The 23,520-nt window shown below is 42.5% G+C and overlaps 2 protein-coding genes across 2 annotated transcripts in view; one reads left to right on the plus strand and one right to left on the minus strand.

Moving 5' to 3' along the window:
* Positions 1-23,520, plus strand: part of septin8a (septin 8a) — a 262,906-nt gene that overhangs the window by 65,152 nt on the left and 174,234 nt on the right. The gene's annotated exons all lie outside the window — the stretch shown is intronic.
* On the minus strand, positions 582-18,327 carry ccni2 (cyclin I family, member 2). Its single transcript, XM_056285492.1, has 7 exons — positions 18,042-18,327; positions 16,882-17,038; positions 14,893-15,027; positions 11,443-11,517; positions 10,060-10,200; positions 4,962-5,261; positions 582-4,320 (listed from the first exon to the last, which is right to left on the minus strand). The coding sequence occupies exons 2-7, from the start codon at positions 16,993-16,995 to the stop codon at positions 3,970-3,972; spliced, it is 1,116 nt and encodes a 371-aa protein (XP_056141467.1). The 5' UTR covers positions 16,996-17,038; positions 18,042-18,327; the 3' UTR covers positions 582-3,969.

The raw sequence follows: 23,520 nt of genomic DNA on the forward strand, positions 1-23,520 counted from the left end.
TGAACTCCTGAGTGAGCTTTCAATAACCATAAATAGTATTTATGATTATTTGATACTTGTGCCTCAATCACGACCATCTGCTGCTCTCATAAAATGATTTTAAATGCATGCTGTTGTCATACCATATCTGAATTCATCTTCATAGAATAGTGCTTACTTTATTTTCAGACCCTGAATCATCCAAAAGTATGTTGCCAAATGTAAAATGAGGGGATGAAAATTGTGAAAACAACATTTGGATAATAAGTGGTTATTTCCATGAGTCTAGATTTGTGTGTTTATCTTGGGAGTGCTTGCCAAGCACACATACCCTTTATTCCAGAAATATCCTGCCTAAAACCCAGGTAGAAGCCGCGTAGTCATCGTGTGGACCGCTGGTTACTCAGCGTCTATCAGAGCAACTAAGGTTTCGTAAAAAGAACTTCAGTTTTTGAAGGAGGAAGTGGTTTGTGTTCACACCACACCACCCAGATTCTCCCAAACCGGCCTCGGGATTTGAACCAGCAACCTTCTAGCGAGAAGCTGGCGTCTCTGAGCTATTGTAACTGACAAAGAAGAAGAAGAAGAAAATGAAGGTTTTTGAGTCATAGCTTTATTTCTATGATAAAAAAACGAAAACAAAAAACAGTTAAGACATAGCTGCCTCAATATTGGACAAAGGAAGGAAATAAAACTTGATTTAATTTGGTCTGTGGTGTAACAACGAATATGAACAGGGAGCGGATTCAGTGTTGATATAGAGATAAACCATTTTATATTAAAAGGAAATGAAGGAAGTGGAGAACGCAGAATCAAATTCTTACACATTTTCATTCTGAATTTCTCTGAACACAAGACAGTTACCGTAGCTAAACAATGACTGAAGAACACAGTACATTCAAATATGATGACCTTAAACTCGTTTTTGCATTCAGAGGGTTTTCACCTGCATTGCCGGTGTGTGTAAATATACTCAACAAAACCATCCCGAATTGTTACAGAGTTGGAAAAAAATGGATTCGCTAATGCTACAAAATCAGTTGAGAATACAGCTTAGACTGGAGTGTTTGAGTTTCTGGGGTCGTGTTTGGCCTCAGAAATTTCTTTCAGTAAAGGAAATGGAAACCAAACATCTGACATGCTATTAAGAGTAACTTCACTCTGTACAGTACACCAGCTATTCCTCTGGGCCTGTATTGTACGGATAAAACCTTTGGAGTGTTGATACCGGAGCACTGGCCAGATGACCTCATCACCTATTGGTGACAGGTGGTCAGCACTTGGGTTCAATTATTAGCGGCATTTTATCAATACTAGCCAAGACGTGTTATGACTGAATGTGTCTTTAACACATTTACAGAAGAGCGTGCACTCTTCCTCTTCTAGCTGATTTTATAATCATTGCATAAAGTAATAAACAGGGCCTGAAGTGTGAATCACACCAAAAATGTGCAGCCCTCAATCACATGAAATTAAAGCATAGCATTATTGTCCAAAAAGCATTTTGTACAAACAGTTTAGGAATATCAACACATAATTGCATGAGAGCTCAAAAATGTTAGGTAAAAAGATTAAAATAATTAAAAAATTAGTCTTGAAAAATACTTAAAAATCATATGTGTGTGTATATATATATCTATAAATATAAAAAAGCTTGTTTGAATATCAAAGTGCCGAATATGTCTGAGGAGAAATCAAAAACCAAGATACCTCACAGCAAAACAAAGACAACAGAAATTAACGCTTTGCAAACAAGGTAATCTTAATTTTGATTAAAAACTCAGGAGAACATGAATCCCAACTTGCTAGTTTTCATCCTTTACCCTCATTTTTGCCAATGAAAATGACATGAACAAGTGCACAGAAAATCACAGTAACTATGAGACAAGGTAAATATTTTTTCCATTCTCTTCAGCTTTACAACTGCAACACAGTATAAACCGATCAGCCAAAACATTAAACCACCTGCCTAATATTATGTAGGTCCCGCTTGTGCCGCCAAAACAGCTCTGACCTGTCGAGGCATGGACTCCACAAGACCTATGAAGGTGTCCTCTGGTATCTAGCACCAAAATAGCAGCAGATCCTTTATGTCCTGTAAGTTGCAAGGTGGGGCCTCCATGGATTGGACTTGTTTTTCCAGCACATCCCACAGATGCTCGATTGGATTGAGATCTGGGTAATTTGGAGGCCAAGGCAACACCTTGAACTCTTTGTCATGTTCCTCAAAGCATTCTTGAGCATTTTTTGCAGTGTGGCAGGGTGCATTATCCTGCTGAAAGAGGCCACTGCCATCAGGGAATACTGTTGCCATGAAGGGGTGTACCTGGTCTGCAACAATGTTTAGGTAGGTGGTTCATGTCAAAGTAACATCCACATGAATGCCAGGACCCAAGGTGTCCCAGCAGAACATTGCCCAGAGCATCACACTGCCTCTACTGGATTGCCACAGGATCTCTTTCCCAGGTAAACAACACACACACACCTGGCTTCATGATGTAAAGTAAAATGTATTTCATCAGACCAGGTCACCTTCTTCCATTGCTCCATGGTCCAGTTCTGATGCTTACATGTCCATTGTAAGTGCTTTTGACGGTGGACAGCGGTCATCATGGGCACTAATGGGCACTGTGGCTACACAGCAAGCTATGATGCACTGTATGTTCTGACACTTGTCTATCATAGTCAGCATCAACTTTTTCAGCAATTTGAGCTACAGTAGCTCTTCTGTGGGATCAGATCAGACAGGCTAGCCTTCGCTCTCCACATGCATCAATTAGCCTTGGGCGCCCATGACCCTATCGCTGGTTCACAGGTTGTCCTTCCTTGGACCACTTTTGGTAGGTACTGACCACTGCATACTGGGAACACCCAACAAGACCTGCTGTTTTGGAGATGCTCTAACCCAGTCATCTAGTCATAAAAATTTGGCCCTTGTCAAAGTCACTCAGATCCTTATGCTTGCCCATTTTTCTTGCTTCCAACACACTAACCTCAAGAACTGACTGTTAACTTGCTGCCTAATATATCCCACCCCTTGACAGGTGGCATTGTAACGAGATAAATGTTATTCACTTACCTGTCAGTGGTTTCAATGTTTTGACAGATCAGTGTATATGTTTCTGACTGGAATTACGGCTGAAATCAGTAGAACTATGTCACTGAATTTCTTAAATTGTTTTTGGTGTTCGGTTTAACCACCTTGGTTTCACCGAAGGGGTGGGGCTAACCGCACCGGGACAACTCGAATTAAGTACAGTAAATGGTTGACTGCAGACACTTATTCCACAATTTTGTTTCTCATACGTGCCTTTTTAAACACTTGGTTTGGAACAGAAATTCACCAATATGCCGGCCAGCAAAATCTACCGGCTGATTAATGGACATATTCAGGGAGGCCAACTGCCTCACCTAGCTTGGGTGCTAGGATCACAATTAAGAGGTCAGTGCTTAAGTTGATATCTACAACTTCATGATCCGATTCGGGCATGAACAAATGCACAGAGTAAACTATTTAATAACCACAACTACACTTGAGCTCACTAGAGGGCAGAGAACCCCCCCCCCTTCCTCCTATTGAACTGTTCCCCAATTCGTTCAACCATCAGACACCCAGTAGCACCAGGAGATTAGGGACTGTGGTTTAAGAATCATTTTCAATTGAGATAGGCTGTGGCAAAGCTTGAAACTGAGGACTACTGGGTAAAATGAAGAGAAAAAACACAGTTTGCTCTCATACACTAGAAGAAACAACAACAAAGAAAAAAAAAAACTTGGTTCCAACTGTTGGCAGGATTGCCCCTTTCGCCTGCTTTACGAAGTTATCCATAAATTATGGCCGTAGTATACCTGCTAATGTAGCCTTAACATAATTGATATGTTGTGTTAGATTCAATGCAACATCCTAAATCTAAACTGGGGGGGGGGCACTCAGAAACCAGGTGTACACTTCAGGGACACAGGTAGGTTGACAAAACGAGCACCACTGGTTCATGGGCGATGGAGTGGTGGACAGGGGGACACATCTTTCTCCTGGGCATCACACGGACCCTCCCTATCAATTTCCCCTGGCTCTGAGGTAATCTCCTCATTGTACAAATACCTAAAACCGTCATAATACTCGTCCAGGTCGCCCACCCCCACGCTACCACTCCCTCCCCCTGTTCCCCTCCTCTGGTCCTGCCTGAGGTGGTGTGTGGGGCTCCAGGTGCTCTCCTCCATGTCCTCCTGGATCTGACTGCTGTCGAAGATGTAGACTGCGTTGGCTGGCAGAGTGAACTCCAGGCTGTTCAGGTATTCGTCCACCATCTCCTTACAGTGGATGAACTCGGAGCTCTCAACCTGAGAGATGGAAATGTGACAAATAATAAGCTAATCCTTCTTTTTATATAAAGTGGCAAAAAACATGAGTGTAAAAGTGTACCAACATGGTAATTATCTGCCATTATCAGCTGTAAATGTTGGCAGCCTTCTAAAGCAACATTAAGTAGACACTTCCCTTTCCAAAGGAACACCAGAATTTTAGCACCATTTACATCTGGCATTCTATGCTTGTATCCAGATGTTAATTTATCCACAATGCAATTTACACCTTTAACCAAAAACTTTTGTATGGTACACAGAAATACATCTAATTGCACTTCCCAAGTGATTTCAGCATGCTAGAAAAAAAAATCCTTTTCCTTAATGAATCCTACATTTTATTGGGAATATGATGTTTTGGGGGGAGTAGGGCATTTACGTGCCTGTTTTGGAGAAAGAAAAAAAAACAGTTTACACTTTGTGGCTTCAAATCAAACCACCACCTGAGGTGGCTAATGGAATCAGATTACATTAGTTTCCAATGAGTCTTGGGTATATTAACCTCCCCCAGATGTTTGTGCGATTAAGTGCATGGACCTGCTGTTTAATCACTGAAGAGGCATTTGAATGGCTGGGTCCTCATGAATAAAAACAAAATCCAACAAGTAAGCCTCTCTCACCTGTGCTCTCTTCAGCAGGTCCATAAACACAGAGAACCAGTCTGGTGTGAGCGCCTCTAGCTCCAAGGTGATGATGGCCAAGGCCAACGTCGAGCCCTTGAACTGCCACAGCTGGTGGCAGGCCATACAGTGCTGCACCTGCCTCGTCCACAGTGCCACCTGGAAGCCTGGAGGCCTCTTCTGACAGTTCGGGCTGCCGGGGAGCAAACCAGGGTCTGAACCCGAGCCCCAGCTGACACCAGAACCAACACCGATGGACGGAATGAGCTGGGGGTGACTGGAGATGAGTAAGGCATGAAACTGGGATGGGGGGGGGGGGGTGAGGTGAGTTAACACAAAAACACAGAACAGAGACCAAAATGTTAGCATGATGATGTCCTGGTGTTTCATTTTATGATCGGTCGTCATTTACCGCTAAACCTTTCATAATTCAGACCATGCATCGACAGGAAATATAAGAACACATGCAAAATCCAACCTTAAACATCTACGTAGAAAAAAAAAAAGCTCAACCTTTGCTTCATCTATTTGATCCAGTTCCCATGGACCAAATGGATCCATGATCTCAATACATGTTCAAATACATACATACGGATGTGATATAGTAGACATCAAAAGGTTTCATGTTATTTTTCCCCATCAGTCATCAGCTCCATGACAATAAATCATCTGCTTACTTAATACATAATTCTCTTCACATGCTCATCTTTATCCTCCTCACATGCATCAAAAACTACAGGATGGTCTGAGTGTGGAGCTGAGAACCTCACCTAACCATAAGGTCCTATGCCATATTTTCATGTATGATATGAGAAGGAAGAAGACAGATGAACTGTAATCATTTTCTCCATCCTTGTCTGAGGATAACCTCGTATTAACCTCTTTGCCATTGTACATGCAGCAAGTTCTTCTGTGGTCCCCATTAAAAGTTTACCTTTGATTGTCACATACTGATGAAAAAAAAACCCTACAACTGTCCTTCAGTGTATCCAAACTAGCTTATATTATCATTGTTAGCATCCTGTACTGAAACAAAGGGGCAGGAGTAGCTCAGGCTAACACCGATGCTTGTTAGTTTGAACGTAGAGTTTTAAAATTTTGTTAAAACTACTGGTCTAGGTCCGCGGTGGTGTAGCGGTCTAAGCATCGGCTTTGTGTCGATGCAGTTGCCCACTGGAGACCGGGGTTCGTGCCCCGGTCTCGTCAGATCCGACTATGGTCGGACTCGATGAAGCAGCAATAATTGGCAATGCTGTCTTCGGGGGGGGGGGGAGTCGGCTTGTGTTCGTCACATGAATGCGTCTCTGTGTGTGTCGGAAGAAGCAGTGGTTCAGCCTGGATTCGCATTGTCACGAAAGTGGCGAGGCCTCTCCTTTGAGACTGCCGGCCGGAGAGATGCAGTTGGCAAATGCATGCAGTATGAGGGTGGGAGTTTGAACTAAAATAGGGATCGATTGGCCACTAAATTGGGAGAAAATCAGAAATACATTTTTATTAAAAAAAAAACAAACTACTGGTCTAATAATGCTAAAGAGTGAACTCAAATAACCAAGGTGTCAAAAACGTTTCTTTTTTTAAGTTCCTTCTTTTATCAAAGTTATATTGAGCCCATTTTTTTTCTTGCTCTGTAGCAAAAGTAAGCCATTGTATTTGGGCAGAAAGGGAACTGAATGGATTCTCCTGGAGGAGGTAGAATCAACATTGTGATGTTGGGCCCCAAATTCCTCAACTATAACCATCCTCGTTTACCTGGACATGTTAAAAAAAAAAAAAAAAAAAAAAAAATCCTGCCAGAGATAAGTAGCAAAATGAAGGCTAGAGAAGCATTTATCATTCAAACAGTCTCAGGTTCCAAGTGTCACTTTACTTCATGGAGAATTTTTACATTACATGGTTGACTCTGCCTTTTGAAAAAGAGAAGTATAAAAAAAAACCAGCTGGTCATTGAAACCGAGTTGATGAGGATGACAAGGCATCTCTGTAAATCCAGTTAATTACTCATATCATTGTGTCATAGTGAAGCGAGTCAGCTCAATATCTGGAATATTGCTGGATTGTATTGTTTGCCATTTTAAAAGACAATGGATGAAACTATTTAGGTAATTTAACCAATTTTTTCAGAGGCAATGTAAATGTTATAGACGTACAGTATAGTGGGAAAGTATTTATTTGAAAAGTATTGCAGGAAAAATGTATTTTTATTTTAATAGGATTTTTTTTAGCAATTAGTTTTTTTATGTTAAGAGGCTTGGATTTTGTAATATCTATAGTTAAGTGTTAGGAGAATATAGTGTAAGTCTTGATGAATTCTCGATAATAACTCCACAAACTGTATATTTTTGACACATTTATCACTTAGACTCACAAACCGTAAAACCGGTGTTGCAAGTATGAAATTAATTCATACACCAGCCTCGGCAAGCTGAAACTTCTTGATGAAAATGTCGTATTGGTTTTCATGCCAGTGTTTTAGTGATTATAGATTGTGGCTCCAAAAACATGTCAAGAGATAAGAGATATCCACCAAACTCCATACTGCTCACACTCTTCTGTTATTTGTTAAGGGAGTATAGATTGTTTTGGTCTAGACAGAGAACAGAAATTGATTTCTACAAAGAGGCAAAACTATTGTTATTGTTATCATTCACATGGATTTGTGGTAACTCTTATGCTTTGATTAAGTCTCACAGCTGAATCTTGGGTAAAAGCCCAGGTCAATAAAAAGATCTGGTTCTGTGTTCACATCACATCTAAAGAAGCAGAAAAACAGTTGGACATCTTGTTGTTCCAGCTGGAGCGTGTCAGGACTGGACACACCCACATCCATGAAGGCAATCAAGATCATCTTTTGCTGAGGGTCCTCAAGGTTCAAAGGAAACAAAGAATGTAAACTTGGTTATTGCAGGTAGTGCATGCGCGCTGCCATGTTTTTGAAACCTCAGCAATATGCAGTGCTGAGGGGTGGAAATCAATGCAGTCCCACGTTTCCTCTGTATTATTCCCAGCTGAGGTGAAAGACTTTTACCAGTCGGCAACATGTAATTATGGTTGTGCCAACATGACACAAACCCAGCATCTGCTCCATCCCTGCCAAGATAATTAGGGGCCATACTCTAAAAGCACCTCAATATTCAGAGTGCTGGCCTACACAGTTTTGTCTACTCAGTCATAGTTAGATTTATAAAGTTGGTACTGACAAAACAAATTGTCTGCAAATGCTATCAGACAGGTTGGAAAAATGATTTTAAGTCTAATACTCACAATAACGATGAATGATTGAGGATCTGTTTTGCCAATCTCCATCTTCCAAAGATAACTTAAATCCCACCGATTTGAAGGGCATCTGCGTAGCATAGCAGTCTATTCTGTTGCCTACCAACAAGGGGATCGCCAGTTTGAATCCCCGTGTTACCTCTGACTTAGTTGGGTATCCCTTCAGACACAATTCGCCGTGTCTGTGGGTGGGAAGCCGGATGTGGGTGTGTGTCCTGGTCTAGCTACACTAGCGCCTCCTCTGGTCGGTTGGGGTGCCTGTTTAGGGGGGAGGGGGAACTGGGAGGAATAGCGTGATCCTCCCACACGCTACATCCTCCTGGTGAAACTCTTCATTGTCAGGTGAAAAGAAGCGGCTGGCGACTCCACATGTATCGGAGGGGGCATGTGGTAGTCTGCAGTCTTCCCCGGATCGGCAGAGGGGGTGGGGCAACGACCGGGACGGCTCAGAGAGTGGGGTGACTGGCCAGGTGCAATTGGGCAGAAAAACAGGAAGAAAAAAAAAATCCCGCCGATTTGATGCCATCCATATCGTCACCATACTTCAATATGTTGACTGTTCATATTGATACAAGCTCCATATACCCTTCGCCAAATAGCATGAGAGACACCACAAGATCTACGTTTGACAGATCACTCAGTGTTTGGTGGTTAGTAACTTGGGGATTGAATTGTTAGAGGTAAACAATTTCAACATTGTGTACAGCATTCACAAACTATATATATATCTACAGTGTCATTTAAGCCAACCGTTAACACAGCATGGGATTAAACAACAGTAAATCGAACTTTGAAAGAACCTGTAACAAAAACAACTTTGTTTGCAATACAGCACAGCTTTAATGCCTAAAAAAATCACCTGTACTTTTTGCTTTTTTGTGGGGGTTTGACACACCTTCCCTGATGGCAGCAGGGTATAGTTTCCCACTATAGGACTAGGAATGAGTGTTAGAGAAGTGCCTTGGCTCGAAATTCAACACCCTTTATTTGGCAAACAAGTTGCCAATTCGATCGACACATGGAAACCTCATATAGCTCTCTTCAGACCGTACACTAACTACATTACCTTATTTCTCTGTTTTTCACATATGCTGTCCAAACGCTTGGCTGCTGGTCTTTTTGGCCTGGACTCATGATCTGTCTGTGATTATAATGTTTTTGTTCTGTTTTTTTTTTTTTTTTAATTGAAATCGTACCATCAATTGCAGGCATGATTTTATTTTGATTACAATTTGGCTTCAATGATTGCTTACATCTGAAGAGCATATAATAAGACATATTCCATGACCAGGAGTAAGTGCTGCAAAGGCCACAAGGGGTCAAATCAATTAATGCACAATCTCTACTAGGACCAACTTTACATTGTGGGACGGGGAAGGGTTTGTAAAAGCCACCTTGATGTAACTAAGATGCAGGCATGACATGTTTTGACTTGTGCTTTTTGTACTGTTGTTTTTCCAGGCAGGATCAGGGCCAGTATTAACAAAGCATCCCATTGTTATGTGCGTTCTATGAAAACTTGTGCGTCAACTACTGTTGAAAAATGGGTATTACTTACAATATTTCAGGGTAGCTGACAAATGAGATGGTCCGGTAAGAAGTCAATCAAATATAATTAAGTGCATTTCTAATACTTCTCAGTGTCTAAACTCCCTCGTAATAATTATAGCAAACCAAACCATCCAGTATGGATGTTGCAAATATAGCCTGACCCAAGCCTGCGCTGACAATACGTCAGCACACCTGCTCTGAGATGCTTTGTTGACTCTGGTCCCGCTCAAAAAGAGCAATGTTTGCCCCATCTGTCTGCTGAATCCTAACTTACTATGTGAATGAAGTCGACTGGTGTTGCAGTGTACAAGTCCCAGTGCAGCTTGTCAAGAATGATCCTCTCCATGCGAAGAATCTCTGCTGTTGAAAAGTTGCATCCGCTCTGCACCACAAGATCCTTAACAGAGCCTATCACCTGTTTTAACAGACACCAGAAAAAGGGAAGCGAATAAACATTGTTTTGAATTAACGTTGTCGTCAACTATTTTTAAATATGCATTTCTACCAACATATGTTATGTTACACCTCTCAGACATTATTCATATAGCACATTTCATGCAAGGAAATTAAAAATGCAATATGCTTTACAAAAGTTAAATGCGTAAAAAAAGTGTACACTGAAAAACTGGAGTATACATAGATCTTTATAAAGTTATAATTTGACACATATGTACTTTTGACTCTTAACATACTTTCATCTGAAATATAGTTAGATTAGTTATGCAGCAGAAATAACTCTTGATTGTCCCAATACTTCTGCTTTTCACTGTACATAGAACAAGAACAGAATAACAGAGCCCATGTGTGCAGAGGGAAATCGCAAACAATGGTCAGGGTAAGGGTTGCATGTATACATTTATGTAAATCTACTGACAACGTTGGGGCAGGAGACAGAACTGGCTTAGAGGTGGGGGCAGCACTGAGTACACTTGGATATGAGCCTTGGTGATGTGTAAAGGAGGACTTTGTGGTACAGTTTTATGGCACAGTCTTATCAAAGCTTTTGTGTGCACACTACCAAAGGCATAAGATTTGGATGACATCTGTTCTGAGTTTGGATTTTCTCCCCAATTGTCAATTGTACCCAGCCAGCTACCCAACTCTTCCGAGCCGTCCCGGTCGCTGCTCCACCCCCTCTGCCAATCCAGGGAGGGCTGCAGACTACCACATAACTCCTCCAATACATGTGGAGTCGCCAGCTACTTCTTATCACCTGACAGTGAGGAGTTTCACCAGGGTGACATAGCGTGTGGGAGGACCACACTATTCCAACCAGCCCCCCCGAACAGGCGCCCCGACTAACCAGAGGATGCGCTAGTGCAGCAACCAGGACACATACCCACATCTGGCTTCCCATCTACAGACAAGGGCGATTGTGTCTGTAGGGATGCCCAACCGAGCTGCAGGTAACACGGGGATTCGAACCGCTGATCCCCGTGTTGGTAGGTAACGGAACAGACCGCTACGCCACCCGGACGCCCTTAATAAAACATTCATGACAACAGTAAAACTTTTAACAGATTTTAGGTGACAAGTCTGGCTGAGAGGGCGAGGATGGTCAGATGTATTCTTTGGAAGCTGGGGTATTTCATTTTTAAAACTAAAACACAGCCACCTCCCCCTTATTGTTTATCTCCAAAATGGGGTGAAATCATACCTCATCCTCCTCATTGATTTTGGCAGCCAGGATTAATGAGGTAAAGGCGATGCATCTCAGATATTTTGGCTGAGCCTGAAAACAGGAGAATGAAAGAGAAGCACATTCACTTTACAAAGTTTAGGATTGTGGCATGATTATTGATTACAATTATACGATCTCAAATAATTTGGAAACCACTTAAGAGAGATGTGGTGAACAATGCTTACTATTGTAGAAATTTAGGTAGCAGAGAAATAAGCCTCTGCCACCAGGACACTTTTGGCCTCAAGGAACTCATGTGATTTGCTGACGTTCCCATTGCGGATTGCATTTACACACTCGGATGCAATAACTCACCGCAAAGTTTGCACAGCATCTGTGCTTGTTTGTTCAATCAAATATTATTTCTAAAATAACATTGCGATGTGCTTTACTTGAGTGTAAGCTGGCTTTGCATGGGATTCTAGTACCAAGTAAAATCTCCACTATGATATTTTGTTTGAGTGTCATTTCAGCCCAGCTCAGCAACTAAGTTAAATGAACGGACACACAACAACAAAACTAACTTTCTAATTACTAGTCAAATGACAGGGTAAAAGGTTTGATGTCACTCTCCAGTCATATGTTGTCACTTGCCAATATCAAATTACAATGAAAGCATGGGTCAATTATAGTCTTACAGATTTTGCAGATGGTCACCATGTAAAATAATGACAGAGGATTTGCAATGCACAACAGGCATCCAAAATGTTGACATCAGTTTTGCTCCAAATGTACTCCAAAAGACTCATTTGATTTTTGGTCTATCGCAAAGTGAATGGAATTCTTGGGTCCTGTTTATCAAAATGGCCCAGCTGTTTCGTCACTTTGTAGGACAAAATTGGCCACAAGATGGCAGATGGTTTCCAAAATCCCCATTATATTTTCCCATTTGGAAAACAAAATATCCTAAACTAAGATCTGTGTTTTGCAGAGTTAAGTCACCTACCAAGTTTGTTGTATACGAGTCAAATTCTGTGTGTTATGGTAGCACGCTTATGAATTTTGAAAACAGTAATTTACTCAAAAGAGCAATGTCGCTAATGAAAGGGCTATCTCGGTCATTCTATTAAGGAGTTAGTCAGATAGTCGACAGTTAGCATTTTGTTAGCAATGGGTTCATGTCTCATCTCATCATCAGCCGCTTCTCTGGGGTCAGGTCGTGCTGGCAGCAAGCTAAGTAGGGCACTCCAGACGTCCCCCTCGCCAGCAACACCCTCCAGCTCCTCCTGGGGGATGCCAAGGCGTTCCCAGGCCAGATTGGACATGTAGTCCCTCCAGTGAGTTCTGGGTCTACCCCGGGGTCTCCTCCCAGTTGGACATGCCTGGAAAGGAAGGCGCCCAGGAGGCATCCTAATCAGATGCCAGAACCACCTCAACTGGCTCCTTTCGATCGAAGAAGCAGCAGCTGTACTCCAAGCTCCCTCCGGATGTCCGAGCTCCTCACCCTATCACTAAGGCTGAGCCCAGACACCCCTAGGAGGAAACTAATTTCAGCCGCTTGTATCCGCGATCTCACTCTTTCGGTCACTACCCAAAGCTCATGACCATAGGTGAGGGCTGGAACGAAGATTGACTGGTAAATTGAGAGCTTTGCCTTCCGGCTCAGCTCCCTCTTCACCACATCATTCCGGTACAATGTCCAATGTTACTGCTGATGCTGCACTAAACCACCTGTCAATCTCCCACTCCATCACACCCTCACTCATGAACAAGACCCCGAGATACTTGAACTCCTTCACTTGAGACAACAACTCATCCCTAACCCGGAGGTAGCAAACCACCATTTTCCGGTAGAGAACCATGGCCTCAGACTTGGAGGTGCTGACTCTCATCCCAGCCATTTCATACTCCGCTGCAAACCACCCCAGTGTGCTGGAGGTCGCGTTCTGATGAAGCCAACAAAACCACATCATTTGTGAAGAGCAGAGATGCAATTCTGACATTCCTAAAATGGACACACTCCTCACCTTGGCTGCACCCACAGAGCCTGTCCATGAATATCACAAACAGAATTGGAGACAAGGGACAACCTTGGCGGGGTCCAACACTAACCAAAAACGTGTTTGACTTTGTGCTGAGAATACGGACAGAGCTCTCACTTTGGTTATACAAGGACCGGATGGCTTGTAGCAACTGCCCCAGTACCTCGTACTCCTGCAGTACCCCCCACAGAGTGCCCCGTGGTACATGGTCATAAGTCTTCTCCAAGTCCACAAAACACATGTAGAATGGCTGGTCAAACTCCTATGCTTCCCTCAGCACTTCCGCAAGGGACAAGAGTTGGTCTGTTGTTCCACGGCCAGGACGGAATCTGTATTGTTTCTCCTGGATCTGAGGTTCGGTCCTTTCCAGCACCGTAGAGTAGACTTTCCCAGGGAGGCTGAGCAATGTGATGCCCTGATAATTGGAGCACACCATCCAGTCCCCCTTTTTAAATATGGGAACCACCACCCCAGTCTGCCATTCCACAGGTACTGCCCCCGACCTCCACGCGATACTGAAGAGGTGTGTCAACCAAGACAGCCCAACAATGTCCAGAGCCTAAAAGTAAATCACTGATTCAAAATTCATATGCATATTAAAAAGATAGCATTTAACTCAGGAAAAACAATGGTCAGCGGCTTTTTCCGGTGTCAATCGTAGATATAATTTTAGACAACTGATTTTTTTTCAAAATGAAAAAACAGAATGGGCTTGGGGACAGTGAACCATCCACCATCTTGCGACTACAGTATGTTACTACAAAATGACACCAGGCTGGGCCTGTCTTTCTTCTGAATAGTGTAAACAGGGATGACACACAGAGCAGCCATTATATGCTCAAACGACTACTTAGATGTTTTAAGTAAAGCCATGGTAGGGTTGTGTCATGCTGCTGACAAACCTGGCTTTTTAAAACTTTTTCCACATTGAAACTTCAAAACCGTCCAGTGTGTATCTCGACAGATACAGAAAGCACAACTGTGGCATAATCAAAAGTAGAACAGTCAAATAACAATGTTGAATTTAGGAAGAGGCAATTTTCATACACCCCTAAGACTTTTTTCCACAGAGCTGCAACGCAGATGTATCTGGTGTCCCTGATGAGGGGAATAAAAATGATATCTCTATTTAGAGGTCGATAAGGAATGGCAACAACCCAATCCAGCAGCAAAAGGTTTCAATAACAGTTATTGTAGTATAAAAAGGGTGGCAACACTGGTCTAAAAGTGGTACTGCTATCACAAGCTGTGCACAAAGGTACATAAAGCTCACTTAACTCTGTAGAAGACTTTGTTGAAACGCAAGTATAGTCCAAACTTTTTATATCGTATCTACAAGTGTGCAGCCACCTTGTTTTACCTTCTTCTCTGTTTGCCGGCATCGCAGTAAAACAGGTGTGCCATGCATTGATTTATTTTGACATCGATGTTAATAGCTGCCCACCTTGACTGTAGACAGCAGTCGGTTGAGGATGCAGACTCCCAGCGCAAATGTCTCAGGACAAAACTGGAAAAGTCTGGTCATTTCTCTGAGCCAAACTATCACGTCTCGGTGCTCAGACAGAGAAATGTCAGTGCCCTGAAAAATAATAATAATAAAACTTTCACATAAAAGGTATTTTAAAATGGCAACTTTATTTTAATTCCATTTCCCATTTCCTTTCTTACTGAAATGCTGAGTCACAACTCCTTATGACATTTGAATCGTTTATTTCCATGCAGCCGCTGGTTTTGGTGGTTTCTTCAGTGTTTTTCTAGTTTGTTTTTTATGGTTATATAAAGCACTTTGTAAATTGTGTTTTAATAAGTGCCACAAAAATAAACATTTACATCATATTTACAATGGTTTATTATGATCAGAATAATTACAAGCAACTACACGAGTCATATTCTGCGAAAACCCATATGACAACATGGATGTTCCGGAGTAGCTAGGATGTTGAATTAATGTATATAACCTTATCCTATACCATTTGGCTTGTGGCTATTGATAGTCTGAGGGGCTATAGCAATGGTTACCTAACCTTTATTCAACCAGAACTTTATTGAGATATAATATCTATCCATTATCTGAACCGCTTATCCTGCCCTCAGGGGTCGTGGGGATGCTGGAGCCTAATTCAGCAGTCATTGGGCAGCAGGCGGGGAGACACCCTGGACAGGCCGCCAGACCATCACAGGGCCGGCCGACACACACACACACACACACACACACACACACACACACACACACACACACACACACACACACACACACACACACACACACACACACACACACACACACACACACACACACACACCCCTAGGGACATTTTTTTTTTGTAAGGCCGATTCACCTGACTTACATGTCTTTGGACTGTGGGAGGAAACCGAAGCCACCCGAGGAAACCCGCGCAGACACAGGGAGAACATGCAAACTCCCAGAGGACAAGCTGGGACAACCCACCGAGGCTGGACTACCCCGGGGTTCGAACTCAGGACCTTCTTGCTGTGAGGAGACCGCACTAACCACTGTGCCACCCAGATATATCTCTTTTATTTATTTAGTTTATCCCCCCCTTTTCTCCCCAATTGTACCTAGCCAATCATCTCGCTCTCTGAGCCGTCCCGGTTGCTACTCCACCCCCTCTGCCGATCCGGGGACGGCTGCAGACTACCACATGTCTCCTCCGATACATGTGGAGTCGCCAGCCGCTTCTTTTCACCTGACAGTTCGGAGTTTCGCCAGGGGGGACATAACACGTGGGAGGATCACGCTATTCCCCACAGACTGACCAGAGGCGGCACTAGTGCAGCGTCCAGGTCACATACCCACATCCAGCTTCTCACCCGCAGACACGGCCAATTGTGTCTATAGGGGATGCCTGACCAAGCTGGAGGCAACACGGGGATTCAAACCAGCGATCCCCGTCTTGGTAGGCATGGTATTGCGGCAGGAGATATTACAAAGATAAAAAGAAAGTTTACCATGAATATCAGAATCATGTTTATTGGCCATGTAGGTTTGCACTACATGGGATTTAACTCCGCTTTTGTGGCTCTCTCAGTGTACTTAACAAAGGAAAATAACACTACAACAGAACAACAATCTTCAGATATGTATATTCAAAATAGCTTTCTTCTGCAATTTTAACACAACTCAAGAAATCAGTTTAGTCCAGGAGAAATCTGACCCAATAGTTCCCAACTGTTTTCTAGACCCAAGTGCTGCTGGTTTTCTATTCTGCCAGCTACTGAACTGGGTTCACCTTTCTCTTAATGCTAAGTGCATGCTAAGTTCATATTAGACATCTAGATACCTCACAAAAAAGTCCGGGAGAAGTACTTGGGGTCCTGATGACCACAGGTTTATCATGAATCTGAACCATAATCTGAATTACAATAAAAGCATGTTGATGCACCCGACATTTTTCAGCCACACTCATATTACCTGAATGCATCCGCTTTTGAAGGCAGGGACCTTCCAGAGGCGTGCCTCTCTAACCAGAGCATCCTGCAGCAGGCTCACCAGACGATGACTCTCCGCTGTCCCTGGGTTCTTCATCGCTGCTGCAGCACAGGCCAGGCTTCACCTGGGGCACACACACCTGGAGGGGGGGCAAATTCTTTTGAATGTTAAAACAAGTGTCTGTTTTACAAAACAATTAACAGAAAAAACAGACTTGACATCTTTTTAACAATATGAACAATATTTGTCAAGTTACAAACAAGTACTTAACATTCAAAGGAGTTGAATCAAGTGCAACTGGACTTGGTATATATCCGTGAAGACGTTTCGCCTCTCATCCAAGAGGCCTCCTCAGTTTGTGCCTTTCTGACTAGACCAAGCTAGTCCAGTTGCACTTGATTCAACTCCTTTGGATAACCATGACCTGGATGAATGAGAACATTCACAGACAAGTACTTAACATACATCTTTAACATTGCCAAAAATAATAATTCAGCAGCTCAAAACACACACAAAAAAAAACAAATGGAAAGAGGGGGGTGAGAGAGAGAGAAAGAGAATACACACGATCTGCCTTTGTGCATGAGCAAAGCTTTAAAGGTTAATGAAGTCATAGACAAAATAAATAAAATGGGATTAAAAATATAGGACAATAGGTCATTAAAATTCCTCAGCATAACAATATAGTGAGCGTATTATTTTGAAAATACGAAAGTCAAAGCTACTGTGGGACATCCCATTAAATAAAAACCCAACAAATGATATTCGACTCTGAGCAGCAAATTAAACATTTCGCACACGGAGCAGACGGAGCACAATATAGCAATGCAGTAGCAGCAATATAGTAAATAGTAATAATATAGTAAAAACCAATATAGGAGCAGGGAATCAGGAAATAAGCGTTCAGTATGGTAAACAACAACGCCATTTTCTGGACTTCGTGCAGAGTTACAGGCTGATGAAATTAAGAAGTTTTCGGTTGCAAAAAAACAAACAAAACAAAACAACAACAAACAAAAGCTACATGTAACGGCTAACCTACACAGACACCGCAGGCGGGATAATGGGCAGCAGCTGCTACTGCAGCTCAACGGCCAGCGGCTCCTGCAGACTTAATTCACCCACATCTCTGCTTGTCTTACCTCTTCGATTTCACAAGCGGGGTATTTCTTCGACGGCAGGCGCATTTATACGGCTTTTTTTCCCTTCTTTTCACTCGTCCATTTCAACCGAAAGCAGCGATCACACTAAACCGATGCTGCGAATGAGACAATGTAACGCCAAAACACCTTTTGCGAGTTAAGCGCAGATAGCGACGGCATTATAAAGAGAAAGAAGAGAGAGTACATTACATTTTCAGCATAAAAACTCGCCTAATTCACCCTTTCCCCCTCTCCTCTAGCTCTGGGTAAAGGAAAGTGCAACAGAAATGAGCGCTATTCAAATCAGGAAACAAAATCAGCCCTTTTTTTGTGTGGAGACCAGATTCAGTGTTTTGAACTGCGATCACTCCGCCCACCGTACCCGTCACGAGCGAAATGTGTTAGTGGGTCAAACATACGGGACCCGGGATACAAAATGGTCGCGTCTGCGCTGGAAATGGCAGTTATCGTAAATAGATACGAAACAGCGACGTCAGACACATACTTCACAATAGATCTGAACACTTTATGTCAAAGGACTCGTTTCTTTTTAGAAAGGGCCGCATCCAAATACCTGGACCTGTGTAGGCCAGGGTGTAGATTTATGGCCATTTGACTATTTCAGAACGCCCCCTTGATATATTTAGGATACGTAACATTTATTGTCCCTAGCATTTTCTTTTATTCCACAATGCGAACATATAAACATCAAAACTGGAATGCAACAAAAAGCGACACATAAATAACCCCCCATCCACTTCTACCACCCCACCAAACACAAGCGTAAAACACTTGTCAGAGAAAAGTAGCGCTTAAAAAGGTCGAAGATTGTCCATGAGCCCACTACACATACGTATTTCATATAGTTCAGTGAATCTACGTTTGTGCCTTTGACGACTTAAATGCACCCCAAGGATCGGTCCCCTGGCACAAACAGAGCATTGTAGTGTACGCTGCCAGGAGGATTGCCGTGACGTGTACATCGGGAAGCGAAACAGGCGCTGGCCAAGAAGATGGCACAATGGCACGACACAGGACAGCTAACGCGTCAGGCCAGGACTCCGCAGTCTACACTCATCTAGGCCAGTGGCCTCTCTTTCAAGGATGATGAGTATGTGCACATCCTTGATAGGGAGGAACGCTGGTTTGAAGTCTGTTTGCGGTGATTGCAAACATTCCCAAATCCTCTGTGAATAGTACACATGGCCATTGAAACTCTAGTTAATGGTCACGCCCATATTTGCATATGAAACTGATCATTGTTTTCGGTCGTTATGCAACTGCATTGTTTATAATGGTGGGGATACCTGCAGTCAGTTGAGACTGAAATGTTTCTCTCAATAAATGTTGTGTTCCGATGAACTGCTTCAACTTTCTGAGCTAAAACGCAAATTTAAGTTTAGACCACCACACCCGAGAATGCAAGGAAGCTTCCGGTTTCAACGCTGCAAAAAAAGAGAGAAGAGGCGTATAATGTATTCTATCTCGTTTTCATTCTCACGAGCTCATTTCAATATATTGCTGGTGAAGGAGAAAGGTAAAATCAAGTTTTTTGTCTTAAATGGAAACTTCCCATGACACGGGCAATATTATCTGCCAGTGCGATAAGAAGGTTTCACATGCAGTATCCTGTAATAACAGTTATTAGACTTAAATCAAGATAAAATAATCTTGATAAACTTGTTTTTTTGCAGTAGATTAACTGAGGATGTGTCAGTTAAGAACCAACAGTTTTCCCTATTTTCAGTCAGTTCCCATCAGTACGTAGAATTTTAGCATGTTTTTTTCACCAGTCCCTATTCCTTAATGTTTTTGTTTTTGCTTTTTTTGCAGGAGGATTTCTAACAAGGATGTACTACAACGGCATGCCACACAAAGAACAAACAGGATGAAAACACCAAAAGACAAATAGGTAAAAGACCAGAAAATAAAGCACAAATATCAAGGATTCCTTCTCCTTATGTACTAAACAGTCTGTCTGCATAAGGCCACAGCTCTGTAACAAACCATCTCTCCTTCTCGAGTGGGATGAGGGATTCGTTAACACCTACAAGCTGTGGAGATGGCCAAAATTAACGAACTGTGTCCTCAGATGATGGTGAGAGTTCAAATGACACAAAAAGGGAGCAGAAACTGCCTTAGCAAGCAGAATACATTTGTTAACATTTCGATGCTTTGAGTGCTCCCCTATGTCTGCCAGCATCTACCCTGCTGAAGTGCCCTTGAGCAAGATCAGGACCAGCAGACATTTGTCACTTCTAGGCCTTGGGCCCAGTTTGTATTGGTCCTATCTTGGTCTTGACTGAGACTACAGCCCTGCCACGGAGGAGGGTGCAGAGGAAAGAGAATAACACCTAACTCATTATTGAACTGAATTGCATAGCATAGCATAGCATAGCATAGTGTGGCATACATTAGCATTATGTAACCTCATATTAGACATTACCTCAGAACCCACAGACAAAAGATGACTCTGCTCCTAAACAAGTTAATGAAGCATGGTCTTGACTTAAGGTTGTGTCCATTGGTGCTGCAAAGAACAATATCGTGTTGGAGATTAAAGCAGTCAGCTTTGCACGAGTGTAAATAGATACGATGATATTGGAGGATTTGAGAGTTTTCTTTAGATGCATGTGGCATACAGTATACCTTTCTGTGTATGTCACACACATGACGTTTAACACACATGATGTTTAACTGTAAGTTCATCTCATTGTCCAGTGGGAGAGACTCGAGCTTTGGATCCTTTTTATTTTGCTTTTTTACAGAATTGTGGCTTGTTTCAACTGAATCAATGTCCACACCTGGATTTTGGCCCCTGTGCTGATTCATTCATCTGAATGGCCTCCCCGGGTGGAGCTATTTCTATTTCATGCAGGTTTAAGGTTACGAGCACCACATTCTTTTTTCAGTTCCCTTAATGAATCTGACAATTGCAAATAAGCAAAATGATCCATTGAAAAATCAAGTTATGCTGTAACTTAGCTTGGTTATGAAACAGGTTGCCATATTTTCTTTTAAAGTTTGCTTTAGGTTTTTGTTGTTGTTGGTTGGTTGGTTTGTTTGTTTGTTTCACAGGTTTCCTGTCAAAACGGCTGTTTCAGAGGTCTTGACTTAGCAACGCTCCATTCTCACCATAAAAGGGTATTGAGATGTACACGGTGGGGCACACACACACACACACACACACACACACACACACACACACACACACACACACACACACACACACACACACACACACACACACACACACACACACACACACACATCAATGTGGGGATAAGGGTTTTAAAAATCCTATAAATAGGACTTTTTTGGGTAGCCTTAACCCTTAGATGACCCAAAAATACCTGAAATTGTAACCAAGCAACCCCTAACCTGAATTCTAAAGCCTAACTTTAATAGAAGACAGGCCTAAATTGTAAACCTTCACCTAACCCCTAGCTCAGATACGACCCTTCTCCTTGCGGGGACCTAAAAATGTCCACGCAAGCTGGGTGGTCTCTTTATAGTATTACTAGTATTACTATCCTTTTACTAGCCTATCCTACACTAGGTCCTCATGAGTCTAGAGAAACAAAATCACACACACACACACACACACACACACACACACACACACACACACACACACACACACACACACACACACACACACACACACACACACACAGTCTGTCTTCTCTCTCGCACATGCATTCCTCCTCTCTCCCATATTCTCAGTCTATTCGTCGCTCTCTTTATCTTTCTCTGACTGTCTGTCACTGTCTGTCTCCTGCTCTCCCTGTTTATCTCCTTGTCACATTCCTGTAATCTCCCCTTTCACTGGACTCAAACAAAATGTCCTGTTTTCTTACCATTATTCTGCATGTTGTATAAAGTTTGTTTGTGTCGACTTCCATCAGCATCACAGACATGCTGAAATAATTTTTAGTTTTTCATCAGTTTAGCCAACTTTCAGCACCCTATTCTAGTTCAGTCTTACAAAACATGCCAAATAATTTGCAAAATGTGTAGTCTTCCCCTGACATAGGTTGTTTTGTTTTACATGGGCCTGGGGTTCCACTTGTGGGAAAGCATCAGAATGTCCAATCAAAACAAATCAAAGCTTTCAGAACACCCTCCCTCCCCCATCGTGTAAAAACCTACATCAGAAATCCCCCCATTTTACAAAAAAATAAAAATGGAGTGATAAGAGAAAATTGTCCAGCGGGGCATTTTTGGGTTGCTCTCCTCTGAAAACTACTTTCTTTAACCTCTGCTTGAGATATTTTGAACACTAAATCAGCCATTTACACTTGTCCTTAACTCTGTGGTGGAGATAACACAGCTGTGGTCAGAGGTTTGAGCCACACATGCATGTTACAGTACATTCAATTCTTGTGGATGTACAGTGGTAAAATGCAAAATATTCTCAATTCTTCTCAGGCTCCAGTGGGGCTGATGCTGTACAGCTCACCAGACAAAGTAAGGTCAGGGATGAAGACCGGGTTTAAATGTCTTGATGCAAGCTCACAACACTGTTAGAACACTATTACAGAGTGGTTACCATAGCTTAAGACAGCGCTCTATACTCAACAAAGACATTTGACAAAAAAAATTAAACAGTGCATTGATATAATATTCTCTAAAGTTTCTGTATAATCAGTTTGAGTAGAGCTTACCATGTGTCTGCATGCCCCAGTGTGTGTCAGCTATACCCCCGCAGCTAAAAAAATGTTCAGTGCCGTGCTGAAAATCATTGTCAGCCATAAGACAACTTTGGGCTGTCAGTAGCACTTAATATGCACATGGTTAGACACATTATGTTCAAAGGACACGTGAGATTTATCTTTGATCACTGCCTGCCAAGCCAACATGAGTTTTTTTTCCCCCCTCGTCCCATTTGAGGCCCCTCTGCAAGTACTGTCTGCTTAGCTTAGCACATTTCTAAGCAAACTTGTACATTTGACCAGACAATATTGGCTCTCTGACATTTTTACATATTCTGAGAAGTCAACTTTCTTTAACAGAGAAAATGGTCAGCAGTGTAGAATTTCACACGCACGCACGCACGCACCCACGCGCACACACACACACACACACAAATATCAGTAACTGAAAAGAATGTCCATGCAAACACAATAGTATGAGGGTAGACATGTACTCCCAGCTCATATACTCCTGTCCACACCACAGCTTCTGCTGCTGGTGATTGGTTGGTGGAATCAAATTTAAGCCTAATTTTCTTGGAGCTCGGTGTAAAAGACCAAGTGAGTTAAAAGCAACTGCCCTCTCACAAACCTTCCCTTTCTCTTTCTCTTTCTCTTTGTCTGTGTCCATCTCTCTCTCTCTCTCTCTCTCTCTCTCTCTCTCTCTCTCTCTCTCTCTCTCTCTCTCTCTCTCTCGCTCTCTGTCTGTCTCTCGCTTCCTTTCCCTATCTTTCTCTTCTTAAAAAATGGTTGTCTTCGAGTTAAACCAAGAACAATTGCAAAAA

This window comes from Lampris incognitus, chromosome 8 (genome assembly GCF_029633865.1).
Source record: "Lampris incognitus isolate fLamInc1 chromosome 8, fLamInc1.hap2, whole genome shotgun sequence".
Lineage (NCBI taxonomy): Eukaryota > Metazoa > Chordata > Actinopteri > Lampriformes > Lampridae > Lampris > Lampris incognitus.